General features: G+C 47.1%; 1 protein-coding gene across 3 annotated transcripts in view; it reads left to right on the top strand.

The window, feature by feature from the left end:
- Positions 1 to 17,268, top strand: part of LOC149370465 (uncharacterized) — a 73,524-nt gene that overhangs the window by 13,365 nt on the left and 42,891 nt on the right. For all 3 annotated transcript variants that reach the window (XM_089561481.1, XM_089561475.1, XM_089561486.1), the window contains exons 2-3: positions 12,295 to 12,416; positions 14,645 to 14,790. In XM_089561481.1, the coding sequence (XP_089417607.1) occupies positions 12,295 to 12,416; positions 14,645 to 14,790 (268 nt within the window). The remainder of the gene's footprint in view (positions 1 to 12,294; positions 12,417 to 14,644; positions 14,791 to 17,268) is intronic.

The raw sequence follows: 17,268 nt of genomic DNA, 5'->3' as shown, positions 1-17,268 counted from the left end.
CCCTCCGGGTCGTATCCCATCAGGATCGTCATGGTTTGCGGCAGAATTTGCCCGCGGAGCCGCGGAGGGCAGCTGAGTCGTGGCCTAACTGTTAGGCTTAGCAACTCGCGCGATCCGCTTGGTCTTCAAATTCTCGAAGGATTTGAGAAAACGGTCCCACCTGAACAAGGGTGGGTGGTCTCCTCGTTGTTCTGGAAGTGTAGCCAGATGGTGTCGCAGCGCTTCGGCAAATGCTTCGGGAAAGGATCATAAAATTCGGCGGAGCCGACGTGAGACACGTCCGCTCTTCCCGACTGCTGAGGCGCGTCTCATACGCCGGTCCATCACTATATGATCCCTTCAATTGGTTGCATGGTTACTAGCCTAAGTACAATTGGCCCCGTTTGAAATTGGCGCACTGAGACGTCACGACCGTTTCGACCAACTGAAAAACGTGACATTTCTGTCGACAACTGCTGCTTACAACGATGAGACATTAAAGGCTTTCGCCTTAAAATCTCAAGGTCATACCGCTACGAAGAATGACCTTCAAGCGGCGGAGCAGGGGTGTGGATATGAGGTTATACCATGTGACTCGCCGCGCCTGGGCGCAGCTGAGGCGCCCGGAATTTAGCCTGGAGCCGGCGGCGTTCGTCCGCTTTCGCAGTTTCGTTGAAAGTTACAACGCTCACCTCGCCGTTGCGCTGAACCGCGTGAGTCTTCATCTGGTAAGATAATAAATAGGGCGAATCTTTTCTTGACGTTCGCAGACAGCGAGGAAGGCGCCGCGCGCTGGATCCAGGTCTTCTTCTGTGTATCGTAGACAGCTGATTGAGTCTGGTGATTCTTATGATCAAGAACGTTGACAGAGCGCGTTGGCGAAGGATAGAGCGGGGAAACGTGTTAAGATTGCAGCAGAAACCAAAGACGAACGAGATTGATTGATTGATTGATTGATTGATTGATTGATTGATTGATTGATTGATTGATTGATTGATTGATTGATTGATTGATTGATTGATTAAAAACATCTTTATTTGTTCAATATTCTCAGAACATGTGGGTGGGCCGCCTAGTCTGGTAGTCCACTGGCTGCTGCTGCTGCGCTGGCCCTGCCCACAAGCCAGTGCTGACGGTCAGGATCATCGCTGAGCAGAATAGCCTCCCACTGTTCCTCTAAGGGGTTTGGAATGGGGTCAACTAAGGGATTAAATTGGCATGCCCACACCATGTGGTAGAGGTTAGCTACCTCTCCACAGTGTGAGCACCGCGGAGAGTATAGTGTAGAGTACCACTGGTGTAATTTTGCTGGTTTTGGGTATGTGTTGGTTTGTAGTCTCCTGAGGCCGTTATCTTCTAACTTATTGAGGGATTTGTGTGGTGTTGGGTACTCCTTTCTGGCTGTTCTGTATGGCGCGAGATTGTCAGAACACTGCTAAACCTATCAGGTCGCGGCACCCTTCATGGTCATCAAGGGGAGACGCCCGGTGAGCGGCTTCGTTTCCTCCTGGTAGTTCCAGGTGACCGGGAAACCAGATGACTGGGGCATGGTTGGGTGGATGCTTAGTCAGCAATGACAACCCTGACGTGTGAATTAATCCGTTATTAAAGTTGCGACAGGCGTTCTGGGAATCGGTGAGCACAACGGCGTTGGGGTTAGATGCTACAGCGAATGTAATAGCTGCCTTCTCTGCGTGAGTGGGGTTAGATGTTTTCACCGAGGCGCAGTTCACCATGGACCCTGAAGGCGTTGAGACTACAATAGTCACGACTCCATTCTGTGGTCCTGCTGCGTCCACGTAAAGGGTGTTAGTTTCCGTGTCCCATTTCTTTTGCAGGGCTTCCCCTTTTGCTTTCCTTCTCTCGATGTTATATGCGGGATGCATATTCAGCGGAATGGGGCGCACGTTGATGCGTCTTCTCACATCGTGTGGGACCTCTTCCCTTTGGTCAATTGTATAGGGCTGATTAACATGGACCTTCTCGAGCAGTTCTCTGCCGGGTTTTCTAAGTGCGAGACGGTTTGAAACCCGGCCAATTTTTTAGCCGCTTATAAAAAATTAAGAATTATTTTACAATTCTGGAACTTTGTCACTCCGAGTTTTATTACATACCCAACACATTAAAAGATTTTCTTGTCAAGGCAACATTTCGTTATAATGGCCTTAAAGGTGAGATGACAGGTTAAACTGGCCAAGGAAGTGATTGTTTCATGTGGAACTTGCAAACTTCCAAGAGTACTAGAGACTTTATCGCAAAGATGTTTAAAATGTTTAAAATTCTCTCAAAGAAGTTTAAAATTTATGACAGCCACAGCAACGCACTCTTTCATAGACCCACGACCTGAGGCAGACGTCATTGTTTTTGCAGTTTTTTTATTTGTTAAGTAGCAGGCTTCGGAGACATGTTTTTTAAAAACCTCCAGAAAACGTGCTTGAAAAACATAGTTTCAGCTTGTAAGTACTTCCGTTTGAGGTGATGTCGCATTGTTTATTAGTGTTCAACTGGCATCAGTTGCTCGCATGTCGAGCCCTCTAGCTGTTCCATTAATGGCGGGCTTGTTGATTTTTCATTTTTGAAAAAGACAGCACCTGTCCTTCGTCTGCTCGTCTTTTTGTGCGTGTGCCTGGAGCATTATGTCTCTTTTAAACGTAGTTCGATTTTACGAGTACTGGCAGCTACTTACTGCTTTTTCGAATATATTTCGAAGACAAGGACGACTCGTTTCACTTCCAACCCACGAGCACAGTCCAAGTCCTGAACAAATCAATTCGTCATGCGGGTATTTTCTGATATGCACTGAACAATATGGACTTTGACACCAAGGTCTTCAAGGCTCTGCCAAAAGCAGATCCGGGAGTGCGCCTACAACGTCTACAGACGGAAGTTGAAAGGAACGAAGATAAGACTAAGCACGATGCATAATTCAGGACATTTATCGCATGACTAAAACATTAAACAGCAGTTTGTGAAAAGGATTTTTCAGTAATTAGGCACATTGTGTTCCCAGCAGTGGAAAAATACACATCTTAAAATGTGCGTCGCGCTAAAATTCTGCTTGAAATAGCAAAACAAACCATCATGATGGGGGAGAAAGAAGAAGCCCGAGCTGGAACGTGTTTGTAAATTCACGTTTGGCTCCAATATTTTCTCGTAATCTTATGAAAATTTCCTTATGTATACCACTATACCGTGGCCAATCCCCCCACGTGGGTATGTGCCATTATAAAGAGGTGAAGAAGAAGAAGAAGAATAAGAACGTGTTTGTTCTGAGCTCCGTGTTTCATTCTCGTTTCTCTTGTTCACGGACATCGTCTGGAGGCTACGAACTGCCTTCTGTGCCACCGGAGGACAAGGACACCCCTCTGGATAGATTTCCGGCAAGGTGGGCGAATTCTCAAGTACGAAAACATAACCGACAACCCCATGTGCAGCTAGGCTTGGCTCGGCGCTGCTGAGCGAGGCCGCGCTGCGCGCCTGCGGCATGGATTCGGCTTCATTGGTGGCGGCCACGCGGTCGCCTGCTGCCTCCACGTCAGCGCAAGCTTCAGCGGCTACAGACTTGCCCGCTGGAGCATCTTCCGATTCTGCGACTTGTGCAATGGACTGCACCACCGGCCCCGTGCCTCTCGCATTGCCTCAAGGAACTGTGCCCGTGGCTGGAGTTGCGTATCCCCTTCCAAGGTCAACAGTGCCGGTTAAGCCCCTGACACCTCGTCAGCTACCGCAAGGAACTGCGCCTGTAGAACCAGTTGTGTCTTCCTTACCAAGGCCACTCGTACAGATTGAACCGACTGAGCCCCTGCAACCTCAACAGAAACCACCGGTGAGTAGCGCCTCAGGTGCGCTTCTGCCGACCTCAAAACTGTTCTGAGTCACCATCAAGCCTACATTGCGGTTTGACATCACTGCCAACCCTCCCCGTTATGTTCAGGCCACTATTGATCACGTTCTCGGCTCGTCTAACTATTGTGGATTTGTCGTGCATCGCCCTTCCAACATTATAACGGTGAACCTGCCAACCTTAGCGGCCGCTGAGAAAATGTGCAGTGTGACGCGGATCCCCCTGGACTCACGCAAACATGCCCCCGTACAAATATATTAATCCGAGCCTGACACCCTCCGATGCATCGTCTACTACATAGACAGCACTAGCCCTGATCAGGAAGTGAGAACAAAAATCCGCTGTTTTACACAAACAGTTCTCCAAGCCCGGCCTACGGGGCGCCGGGGCACGTACCTCCTCACCCTTAAAGGCCCATGCAATCTACCAGACTACATGACCTACTACGGCGCCATTGTCAAGCCACAGCCCTTCCGTCCATGCCGTTTCTTCTTCTACCACTGTCAAAAGAAGGGCATATGCAGACTACCTGCCCCAGTCCTGCAGCAGTAGCCGATATGGACGAGACAGCAGGTCTTTGTGCCCTTTGCAAATTACCAGGTCATGGCATTCGTTCCTCTAATTGTCCAAAGAAGGCCAAGAAGTCGAATAAGCCGTCGAAGAGCACTGGCATCAGCACAAGCAATCACTACTCTAGCGTGTGTTGAAGACGACTTCCCCGCACTTCCTACACCTGACTCCCCGACTCTTAACGTGCCTGCTCAGCAACTTTCCTACGCACAAGCTGTTCACCGTCGAGGTAGGAAGCCCACATCAACACGTAAAGCCACGGACACCAAAGATGAAGACACCGCTCTCAACAATGCCATCGCAGAGGCTGGTCGCCATTTAATCGGTTGTCTACGCTGAATCCATCTACTGTTCTGTCTACCCTCTCAGCGTTTTTGTCGACTCATACATTATCCACTACGGTAAGTGAGGATGATCCGAACCCGGACATCCATCTCCTTAATCTCTGGGCTCATCGTTGCAGGGCGGATCATTATTCTTCTCGTAATCCCAATGACCCTTCAGCTCTTCCAGCTCTTCATCGTGCGCGGCGCTACTCAAAGCGACTTAGCAGACAACGCTGGACAGCGTGCTGTGCCCGCCTCTCCTCCATACAGGGTAATAGACACCTTTGGTGGGTATTTCACGCCATGGAACGCACTTCTAAAGTAGCTGATTATACCGAAAGCATTCGCTTGGCTCTGAATGTGGATGAAGCTTTGCACAGCCTGGCAGTTTTTCCCACATCATGACTGCGTTCCTACCCCTTCTCCCATATTATCGATTTCTGAGCCCCGTGATGAGGTTACTTCAGATTTTACCATGGGAGAATTGCTGGCCTGCATAGATCGCCTCAAAACAAGCACTGCTCCCGGGCATGATGGTGTACCTAACTCGTTGTTTCGCAGTTTGGAAGGACCTGCTCTACAGTCCCTCCTTGATACATTCAATGAGGTGTGGCATTCTGGAGTTATTCCTGCAGCCTGGAAACATTCTATCGTTGTCCCAATCCCCAAATCAGGTCAGCCGCCGGTTTCTCTTTCGGCCCTCCGCTCTTTTTCACTTACGCCTACTATCTGCAAGCTTTATGAACACATTCTAGCAGCTCGCTTGTCATGGTGGCTGGAATCGAAGGATTGTTATCCAGAATCTCAAATTGGGTTCCGCCCTCGAATTGAAACAGAAGGCGGTGTAGCCTTTTCGGCTGCGGACATACTTAACCATTCTCCCCATAGTCATCTTGTTCGTACGGTGATCGCTACTAACATCACAAAGGCATATGACAACGTCCTTCACTCTTCAATTCTTGGCACCCTTCAAGATCTCGGTCTCCCGCATCGCTTTCTCCTTTCAATTCATTCATTTTTAACAAACAGAACCCTCAGTGTACGTGTGCATGGGAAGCCTTTTGGTCACTTTACCTCCAACCGCGGCGAACCCCAGGGCTCCGTCCTCGCCCCCACATTATTTAACGTAACGTTTATACCTCTTATCCGAGCCCTAGAGAAAATTCCTTCTGTACGCGTCCTTGCATATGCCGACGACATAACCTTGTGGTCTTGTCTTCCAGATGCGTCTGTGCAACAGTCGGCGTTCCAGCAAGCGCTGGATGCCTTAACATCACGACTACCCCCTTTGGGTCTGACCCTCTCGTGTAATAAATCTTGTTTCATTCGCATAGGAAACAGAAGTGGCTTACGAAAAGCAGCCCCTTTTACCTTCACGGTAGACAATTCTCAAATTCCTCAAGTAGAAAGTGTTCGTGTTCTCGGTCTTCTACTTCATACATCTGGGACTGGGACTCCGTGGCTAAATGCGACCCGTAAATCGGCTCACGCTACTCTCGGTCTGATTCGACGCGTAGCTATTCGCTCGGGCCGAGAGCGTTTTTATACTGCCCGTCAGCTCTTGCGCTCCATCCTCCAGCCGCGGATAATGTACCCGGCCAAATTTCATCGCCTCACCCGCCGACAATGGGACTCCCTTGAATCAATCAATCGGGAGGCTATGCGCGCCATTACTTATCTTCCTCGTATCACAACCATACCCACTCTGCAAGAGTACCCTCAACTTAATACATTAAGTGAAATTATCGACCAGCGTGAGGCAGAGCACGCAAGATGTCGCTTCAGCTTCATCGTTTACAGACTCTTCTTCCATGGTCATACTGTCAACTCACAGACAATCGCTCCTCTGCTTCGACGCCGATATCAGCCGCGCATCTTCCTTCAGGGTGCATAATATACACCGATGCATCACCCACAGCACTGCAGGGAGTTACTGCAGTTTACAGTCCCTCCCATTCTCATCTTAACTCCCGCACTACATAAGCGCGGATACATGCTGCCCCCTTGCCTTGGAGATTCAGGCGATACACAATGCCATTGCTTCCCTTCCACTCGTACTCCCTTTCGATATTGTTCACATTTACACCGACTCCCTCGCCGCCCTTACGCGGCTTAAGGCTGTCCGGCGCACATTCCAAGTTACACTGTCCATTCACCAACTTTGCACAAAATACCCCTGTCCTGTGCGTATACATTGGATTCGCGGGCATGCCCAGGATCCGCACAATATTGATGTGGATGCAATGACACACATTGACACATCCGATATCCCGCCACCTTTCCTTCTTCCCTCAGATCCGTTCCTGTCCCATGTTTCCGAGAAACAGGCTTTGCGTCAGCGAACACGCGCTCTAATTCCTCCCTGTTCGTACCCTCTGCCCCGGAGTCTCACTCGGGAGGAGGAGGTATCTGTGCGCCGGATTCGGGATGGAGCGGCTCTGTCTCCTTCTGTGCGTAATCGGTGGCGTGAAAAACGTTTCGAAGTGGCTGGCAAGTGTCCCCATTGTGGTACTGCGGCAGACCAGTGTGACGAAAAACACTTGCTGTGGACTTGCCCGGCTACAGCTTCCGTGAGACGACGCTTCCTAAAAAAGGTAGGCCTGCGATGGGACGTTGTAGGCGACTATCGAAAGTGGACTCATGATAATCGCTTTATCGCGAACTTTTGCCACTTTTTAAGCGAGTCTTGTTTACACCCTTCTGATAACTTTCTTTCCCTTTTTCATTATGCCTAATGATAAACTGCTCTAATTAAAAAAAAATCATAATTTCAGTTTACAAGACAGCTGACAGCCTGGGAAAAACCTCCAGCGTGTTTAATTGCTGTAGCCGTGATACTGAGCAGGAACAGTTACTTAAATTGTGTTCCAAATCTAATTATTTAGTTTTTAACCGAAACTTCCAATGCAGCATGAAACTATATATCACAAACGCGGGGCAAACCTTTTTCTTTCTTGAGCACAAATTTGGATAAAACTGGATAAAAAAATATTTTACGTTAGCCTAACGTCTCCCCTTAAATGTACGAGAACTAGGGCCTCGTATCATCGTTTATCCTGTAGCGTTTCGAGACGACAGTTCGCCGTGGTGGCCACTTGAAAAAAAAAAGCTGAGATAAAAAAGGATTGTTTTCTGTGGAAAAGAAATGGCGCAGTAATTGTCTCACACCTTGGTGGACTCCCGAACCGAAGGTGGAAGGTGGGAGTGAAAGAAGGTGGGAAGGAAGAGAGAAGAGAGAAAGAAGAGAGAGAGAAAGAGGTGCCATAGTGGAGGTCACCAGAGTAATTTCGACTACCTGGGGTACCTTTTGCGTTTGGCCTGCATTGAAACGCTGCTGCCGCGGAGCCCATCGTCGTTTTCAGGCAAGCAAAACACATGAATCCATGCACCAGAATCGTTGCGGCTTGAATTGACACTGCACTCCAGGCATTTACTTTCCCGGCATGCCGCTGAATATTTCGCTTCTATTTATTATCTTCACGATGATAATACCATTTCATGCTCAGCACGCACACCACACCGCTAACTCAGATGCTCCGTATTTCCGCCGACGCCGCGCAGTACCCCTTCAAAACGGGAAGATAGAGCAGAAAGCCGTAGCTGCAGTGCTAGATTCGGACTATAAGGAAATCACTTGCGCATCGGCATGGGATTGCCCGATAACCGAAGGCGAAGAAATGGCTGTTTCTCTAGCGGCCGTGGAGGGATATCGCGCAAACAGACCCCTAGTAATCCTCACAGATTCCAAAGAGGCATGCCGTAACTATATGAACAGCATAATCAGTCGGAAAGCACTTCGCCTTCTTCTTCGCGCAGACTTTCCCAAACAACCAGTCAGACACACTATTTTCTGGATACCGGGACGCGTATTCGCCAACTGCAGCCTGTACAGCCACAAGGCTTGAAACCACGGTGAATTGATCATGGTGACTGAAGATTGTCACAACGGCTTACCTAAAAGGGATAATAAATCCTCTTAAACGGCGTTATATGCCACTAAGCATCACGATTTGCGACCTAAAAGGGAAAAAATTGAAAAAATGAAATTAAAAAAACAATAAAATTACAGTACAGAGAGCGGAGTCGAACGGCCGACCTTCCATACGCAACACGTGCCTCTAATCCACTGCGCCATAGCGGCGATGTCAAGCAGTCGTTCTGAATGAATATTTATAACCAGCCTTAATGTGGCTGCTACCTGCCGGTGGGCGGCGCTGTCATCGCTGGCTGTACCGGCTGCATTTGGCGAACACGCTACCGGGACACACTGGAATCTAGGACAACTAGAGGGCCGACGAAGTAGCTCGCGAACACACGAACCGAGCGCTTCAACACGTGGCCCCTAGGGAGTTCTCGCGGGCAGTCCAGGAGTATTCGGAGATACTGAATTGTTACAGAGGAATGAGGGCAAAGTATCCTCCCCCCAAAAGCCTTTAAATCAACAAAAAGCAGTATACTGGCGGCAACTGCAAACGGGAAACTTTGCGAACTTACATATACTAAGCAAAATGTTACCGGATCAATACAGGGACATATGCCCATGGTGTGGGGCCAAACTCACCCAATATCATATCACGTGGAAATGCAAAAGAAATGAGGCTTTCCATAGTCCAAGTTCATAATCCAAGTACGGAACAGTGGGAGAGTTTGCTCTCCAGCGGCAACCCGATTCTCTAGAGAGAACTGGTCATCCATGCCCAGCGAGCAGCCAAGCACAGCGGTGCCCTGGAATAGGGGCGCCGACCTCTGTCGACCGTAATAACTTGTAAAATAGAGCAAATACAGTTTATCCTATCCTATCCTATCCTATCCGCCGACACGCGCAGACCAGCCCAAAACACCGGAGGTTCTGTGGAGTAGTTAGCCACCGCCAGCTGACGGTAAGACCCTAAGTGATCACACGTCGAGACATATCAACGGGAGCGCCCTGGTTTTAATGATAACAATAATAATTGGTTATAGAGGCAAAGAAATGGGGCAGTATCTGTCTCACATACTGGACCGGGCCGCAAGGAAACGGAGGAAGGTCAGTTTAAATTGCGTTACCTTCCTTGTCCGGAAGAGCGGAGAAGGGGAGCGCATATGGGCAGGGCGGCGAAGGCGCCGACTATGCTTTGACGCCAGGGCACCTAAGCTGAGACAGGGCTGTATAACGGGAGAAACTCGGGCCCTACGTGACCGCATGGTGCGCGTTTTATTCGCTAGTGTCGAATCTAAGCCCTTAAGCGGGTGCGATTCTGATGCGCCCGTAGAGAGAAAGAGAAAGGCTTCAAGAGCACGTGACTTGCGAAGGCTGGCCACATGACATAAAACCTCTTCCTGGGGCTTTTTTGAAGCGAAAAGCTTCACTACGAGGGTCGGAGCCGAGCTTCGCGTGAGCCGGTGCGCAGATTTGCCAGTTCTGCGCATGCCCGAAACCGAGGGACGTCGCACGCGGCGCAGATGTCCGCAGCTGTCGCCGCCGACTCCGTCGCCTGACCTTTCGCCGCAGCAGCGCGCGACTGCGCATGTGCGCCGCCGCTACCGATGCGCGCGCTGCTCCTGCTCGCAACCGTTTGACCTTTCGATGCAGCCGCGCGCTACTAGGCTCTAAATTCTCTTGTCAGAGAATAGGCGCTCGCACTCGCCATGGAAGGAGAAGCACCCAGACGTGGTTGCAGAAAATCTACCGATCCAGAAGTGCTAGCTTAGGAGTTGGCTGAAAAGCAGTGAAGAAATGAAAAGCGCAAAGCTAAACGTATGGATGAATCGCCAGAAAACCGGGCGGAACGTTTCTCAAACCAAGCGTAACCGAAGCTTTTCGCTTGTATATTCAGGCTTAAACAGAGCTGGGCCATTGCCCATTTTTTTTTCATTTGTTGCCGTCTACCGCTTATTCCTGCTGTCATGTGCGATTTCGCAGATGGTCGAGCGGCGAGGCGCGGGCGCACCTGTCGCCTGGTAGCCATTCTCTCATTTGCTGTAGGCGGCTGGCGATGCTTTATACGGTATTGATAAATAATGATAATAATAATATTTAGGCAGCGGTTCAACTCTGCCGGACCAAGTTTCCCGTTGCACAAGCATGATTAAATGTGGTTTATCTATGGTAAATCTTTTATTGTTTCTTCATTCCTCCAGCACTTCAGACTCTTATTCGTCTTCATTGGTTCCCTTGAGCCAAAAACTGATCGATGGTCAGGCCCATGCCAAAAACTAAGATCTTGACGCCGTTACCGCAGCCTGACGAAGGAAACGTGGATGGTAGCACGCGTAGAAAGATTCTTATGAGCAAATAGGATAGTTTCCATAACCGCACACGGCACACACACAGCCGAACGGGTTATCGCTAAACTGTAGGTGAAACTCTCGTAGCGGTTGCATTTTGACTCAAACGAATGGCGTGAACCGTCTTTCTTTCGGCAACGATGTCCATCGGCGACTCAGAGTGGGTGGTAAAAGCTGTCGAGACCGATGTGTAAGGTCAAAGATCAAGGTCAAAGCTGAAGGTCAAAGTTCAAGGTCAAAGATGGTCCACTAAGTGGACCACACTTGGCTAGGTGTATGCGCATAGCAACACTGTCCATGACTTATCTCAAGGTCGTTTCAAGGTCATTCGGAGGCTCACAGCGAAATGCGTTCCAGCTATAGTAGAGTAGATTTCGCTGCAATAACGTCTTTTATTCCCGTCGGCTCCGATTCCAGCACTCTTAATGTGCTCTTACGTCATATAGACTTTATCGTGCAATTGTGCTACAATTTCAAAGATATTGTATGATATTGGTATGACAGATGTATACTTTCCTGTGAATTTGTTACATTTGTTTGACAGTGATTAGATATTTGTATGACATTTGTATCGTTTCAAGGTCATTCGGAGGCTCACAGCGAAATGCGTTCCAGCTATAGTAGAGTAGATTTCGCTGCAATAACGTCTTTTATTCCCGTCGGCTCCGATTCCAGCACTCTTAATGTGCTCTTACGTCATATAGACTTTATCGTGCAATTGTGCTACAATTTCAAAGATATTGTATGATATTGGTATGACAGATGTATACTTTCCTGTGAATTTGTTACATTTGTTTGACAGTGATTAGATATTTGTATGACATTTGTATGACACACCTGAATGAGGTTATTAGATCATACAGCTTTTTCAGTGATGGTGTGGCTTCTCCGATAAATCTACTGATGGAAGATAGACGAACCAAGCGTGCATATAAGTTCTTGTATTTCACTCAGTCGCCTCAGTTTAGTATATATCTGCCAGGCATATATTAAAACACTTTCTCGCTGGTCACCAAATATGTAGGCAGCTTAGTTTTACTCATTTACCATAATGTCATAACACTGAATTAAATTGTACGCGTGCTAGACGCCGCCAGTGTGGCTGCGCTTTCTTTTTCCCTGTTCCGCTAGCAGTGACACGCACGGGCGATCAGGCACCAATCAAGAAAGTCCGGCTTGTTTTTGGCTGACCTGCAGTGTGGTTTAATTCCATTAGACGCAGTAACCGCACCTGCACGCTGCTAGTTAGCGGAAAATCGGTTTGTCAAATCGCGACTAAGCTGAACCCTAATCTCTTTGTCTGCGTAGGAATCACCAGGCACTTTCAAATGGCTATAATTGTCGACAAATTCTGCGCCGCTTTGAAGAAGGACGTCCCTTCAAAGGTGATATGGGATCACCTGAACACCATGTACAACATGGATGCTCTGGTATGTGGATCTCCTCTTCACCAATTGGCGCGGATATCTCTTCTAAGCCGTACAAGTGTAGCAGTTTTGTCGCAGTTATAAGCTATTAGAATTTTTCGCATATATTTCCGCGTGCAAGCCTCGCTTTACATTTTTTCTCTTGAACGTGGCGCGGGTATCAAGAGCGGCGGCTAGCTTTTTTGTACGTCACCAATTTTCTTCTGCTCCTGCAAACCGAGTGCACCGCAAGGTCATTGAACCACGTGGTTACGAATATTAAACCTATAGCATGGGCTCATTGCGGAACAGCAATCACGGACGCGTGCTGCTTTCTACCTGCCTCGGTAGTTCAGGGCGCGCTGGGCCACTGAGTCAGAGCTCGCTAATTTGATTACTGCCGCGGTGGCCCAACCTTGAGTGAAGCGAAGTTCAAGAACGCTTCGTCGTGTACTATGATTTCAACGCTCGTCATTTAACCACAGGCTGTAGAAACGAATCCGCTTCCCGCCTCAACTGTGTTCCTCTTACGCCACAGTGATAGTGATGTCCGGCGCCTACACTTAGTCTATCAGGCCTGGCTGGTAGACCAGTTAAACGTTCTGCCTGCTTGTTTATGTGGATATGCTTGTCCGGAATATATTAAAACACTTCCTGGTTGGTCGCCAAATTTATAGTCATTGAACTATATCATCACAGCCACAGTGATATCCGGCACCTACACTTAGTATATCAGGCCTGGCTGGTAGACCAGTTAAAGTTCTGCCTACTTGTTTATGTGGATATGCTTGTCCGGAATATATTAAAACACTTCCTGGCTGGTCACCAAATTTATAGTCATTGAAATATATCATCACAGCCATAGTGATAGTGATATCCGGCGCCTACACTTAGTATATCAGGCCTAACTGGTAGACCAGTTAAACATTCTGCCTGCTTGCTTATGTGGATATGCTTGTCAGGCATATATTAAAACACTTCCTGGCTGGTCGCCAAATTTATAGTCATTGAAATATATCATCACAGCCACAGTGATAGTGATATCCGACGCCTACACTTAGTATATCAGGCCTGGCTGGTCGACCAGTTAAACGTTCTGCCTACTTGTTTATGTGGATATGTTTGTCCGGAATATATTAAAACACTTCCTGGCTGGTCGCCAAATTTATAGTCATTGAAATATATCATCACAGCCACAGTGATAGGGATATCCAGCGCCTACACTTAGTATATCAGGCCTGGCTGGTAGACCAGTTAAACGTTCTGCCTGCTTCTTTATGTGGATATGCTTGTCACATACCAGGTGTCCCAGCTAAATGTAACCAAGCTTTTAAAAAACTCGGAGTGTCCTAGCCGTCTGAAACCGAATGAGGGCGGTTTAGAGTCGCGTGACCTAATCTGCAGTATTTTTTTCGTTCTTCAATGTTGAATAATTAGTTAAGCTTAATTAACTAACTTTTTAATTATTGACCTGAGGAACAAAGTGTCAATAGAAAAGTTGTAGATCGCTTTGAGAAACAGCTTACTGAGACATTTGCAGCAAAGTAATATTTACGTAAAGTACTTTTTTTACAGGCCTTTAACCATAACCCGCAGAATAAGAAAAAGCTTCCACATGACAACTGTGCCGCTTCAACATCCCAAGACGCGCCTTAAAGAATAAAATTCATTTTTTCTGAAGTTCTCTCCTCGATGAGACTTTGGGTGTGCATTGGGGCAGAGAAGTGAGCGAGCAGCTGGTCACGTGACAACTTTCTTTTAAGGCCAATAAATGAAGCTATGTAAATCGTAACTTGATGGAAACAGCACTACTAGCGGTTTTTCGAGGTGATCTAAAAACTTTTGCATTGACACTTTCTTCCTGAACTTAATATATAAAAAGTTAGCTAATTAAGCTTAACTCATTAATTAACTTTGAAGAGCGAAAAAAATACTCAAGACCAGGCGACACGACTATGAACAACCCTGAGTTGGTTTCACTAGACTAAGACACTTCGCCTTTTTTTTTTAATTTTTGTTACATTTAGGTGGGACACGCGGTATATATTAAAACACTTCCTGGCTGGTCATCAAATTTATAGGCACCGAAATATATCATAACAGCATCAAACCCTGGTTTCTATGCTATCACTGTGTGGGTACATTGGTGAAATATAGCCGGAAGCAGCTTGCACTAAAGTTTTCATAAAATTTGAAGTCTATTTTCTGCATCCGGAACACACAAGCGCAACCATCGTAACTACAATTTGCAGCACGCGGCTGAGATTCTTCCCTTCCGGAACAAGGTACATGAGTTCAAGCTGCCAGAAGAAGATTTTGGGGAGCTCATGGCGAAGCGTAGGCTGGACAACCCTATAGACTCAGACGCCAGCGAGACAGCTCCGTCAACGACGGCCAGGTAAATGACTGTTTGATATTTGTTGCCTGTTGTGTCAGTTGGTGCATGTTATTGCCGCCTTATGTTGGATACAGCAATTCCATTCCTTTGCAACTAATAATCTTGCAGTAAACTGGTGATGATTTCTTCAGGGTCTGAGATAGCTCTGGGATAGGGAAAAACAATTGCGACAATTCTGTCTTCATTCAAACCATTTGTAGATAGCCCATTTCCACACCTTCCTACAGATTTCTCATCCATTTCGTTGGCGTTTATTCAGATATCCTCTAAACATCACATCTTAAGATATGTTTTTTTTCTTCTCTGAGGTAGCAGTAATTGGTACAGTCTTTGTCAAAAGTTTAGAGCCCAGAGGGTTCACTTTTAAGCTTTATATTGGGACTCCAGGAGCATTCATGGAAGTCCTACCTATTGCAAGATGCAGTACCAAAAATATTCTCATGACCAAGAAATTTGTAGCACTAGAGATTCATTAAGAACCACACAGTGTGGCTCAAAAGAAAACCTCCTGGGCTCCAAACTTTTGACATGCTACCACCTTGTTGGGGAGACAACAAAAAACAAATACACTGGGAATATGAAGTACATGTGAAGTGTAGGAGTTAAAAAATTCCTAGCAACTTGTCTAAGAATAAGGAGCACCAGGTTAAGTAGGGTGTTCCTCGTTTCTTTCTTCTCTTCCTGTTCTGACAATCTGTACTGACAGTCCTATCTTTACAGTCATTGTTCCCTGACAGCCGCTTCCCAAGTACACTGTTACAGTAGGTTATTCATCAGTGCTGCAGGCAGCTATAATCTGAGAGCACACTCCGCTGCTAGCCATGATATCTGCGCGAGTAGCACAGCTAGCAGTGATGATGGCATTCGTTATGACGGTATTGAGAACATGAGTGAAACTTGTGATGAGCTTCTGCTTGTTTGGAAAAAAGATGTACAAGTGAAAAGGGACCTCCGGTTGTACGTCTGCCTATCAAGTGCTCGCCCATGATTTTATTGCGAAAGCAATAATACTTGCACTTTCACGCCTTTGCCGTGCCGCGGCCGGTGACCACCATCGTGCAGCGGCGGTGACCACCATTGACCTTCATTTGACCTTGATTGCATTAGATTGGATTAGATTGGATTAGATTAGATTAGATTGGATTAGATTAGGTTCGATTAGATTAGATTGGATTAGATTGGATTAGATTGGATTGGATTAGATTATATTAGATTAGATTGGATTAGATTAGATTGTAATGGACTGAATTAGATTGGATTAGATTAGATTAGATTAGATTGAATTGGAGTGGATTGGATTGGAGTCGATTGGATTGGATTGGAATGGATTGGAATAGAGTGGAATGGATTGGATTGGATTGGTTTCGATTGGTTTGGATTGGTTTGGATTGGATTGGATTGGTTTTGTTTGGATTGGATTGGATTGTATAACCGATGCATCACCACAAGTCTAACCACAAGCACCACCACCAGCTACACTACCAGCTGTACCATGGCGTAGGTACGGATATTGCTTTCGCAATTACCCGGCTTAACCAAGCTAAGCCACAGCGAATTTTTTTTCAATTTAGAGAGCTAGTTCTCTGTGACATCTTATTTGCTATTTCCAGTGGATAGATCTTTAAATGTACACCATTCCACGACTGATGCAGCTCGCACTACTTGCTGCACCTCTGGTGCCTATGCTGCATTGCAGCTGTCAGTTCGCAATAGGGCAGCATCCGCGACCAAGCTCAGCTGCAGTGCGACAGGATCCCCTTCACAATACTTACTACAGGTTGTTCCACACTGAGAGAGAAACTGGGAGCGTGTGGCCACCACGCTTCCTTAAACGCTGCCTGCGATAGCCGGGGAGAATTGTCGGCGAAGGCACATGCGCAATAAGCACGGCCGGCCGCTCTTTTCGAGCATGCGACTAGTGCCACCCATTCCCGCTGGCATTTGGCGGCTTCGGATCGCGAAGAGCGGCATCGACGCGATCCCAGTTTCCCTCTAAGTGTGAAACAGCCTGCACATCGTGTAGGTGTGTTACTTTGAAATGGCAGATTGCTTCTCAGTACCCTACCTTTCATGGCCAAATAAACTTAAAGGCATGAAAATTGCATCGCATTTTTGCTTAAAATCGTAGTGAAAATAAATACATGTGCCTTGTCTTATGTTCAAGTGGGGCGTAATTTACCCGTTCACTAGGTCGTTTATTTTTGCAAAGGAAAGATCTTAAAACTAGTCGTAGCTATTGTCTCAGGTAAAACATTGCTCTCATTGCTGTACCATATCAGCTGGCTACACATCAGTATACTTGAGAAAGCTGTCATAAAACCGGTTGTTTTGCTATGAAAGTGCGGTTGTTTTCAAAGCGAGGAAAGTTCACGTGGAGCTGCTCTTGCATCATGGAATGGAACGGTAGAACAGTGCCAGCATTGTAGCATGGCGACACACATCCGATCTTTCGTTCTTGCTTGTATGAAGTGTAAAAGT

Source organism: Amblyomma mixtum, chromosome 1 (genome assembly GCF_055824585.1).
Source record: "Amblyomma mixtum isolate Tamu chromosome 1, ASM5582458v1, whole genome shotgun sequence".
NCBI lineage: Eukaryota > Metazoa > Arthropoda > Arachnida > Ixodida > Ixodidae > Amblyomma > Amblyomma mixtum.
This window is presented reverse-complemented; position numbering and strand designations above follow the sequence as displayed.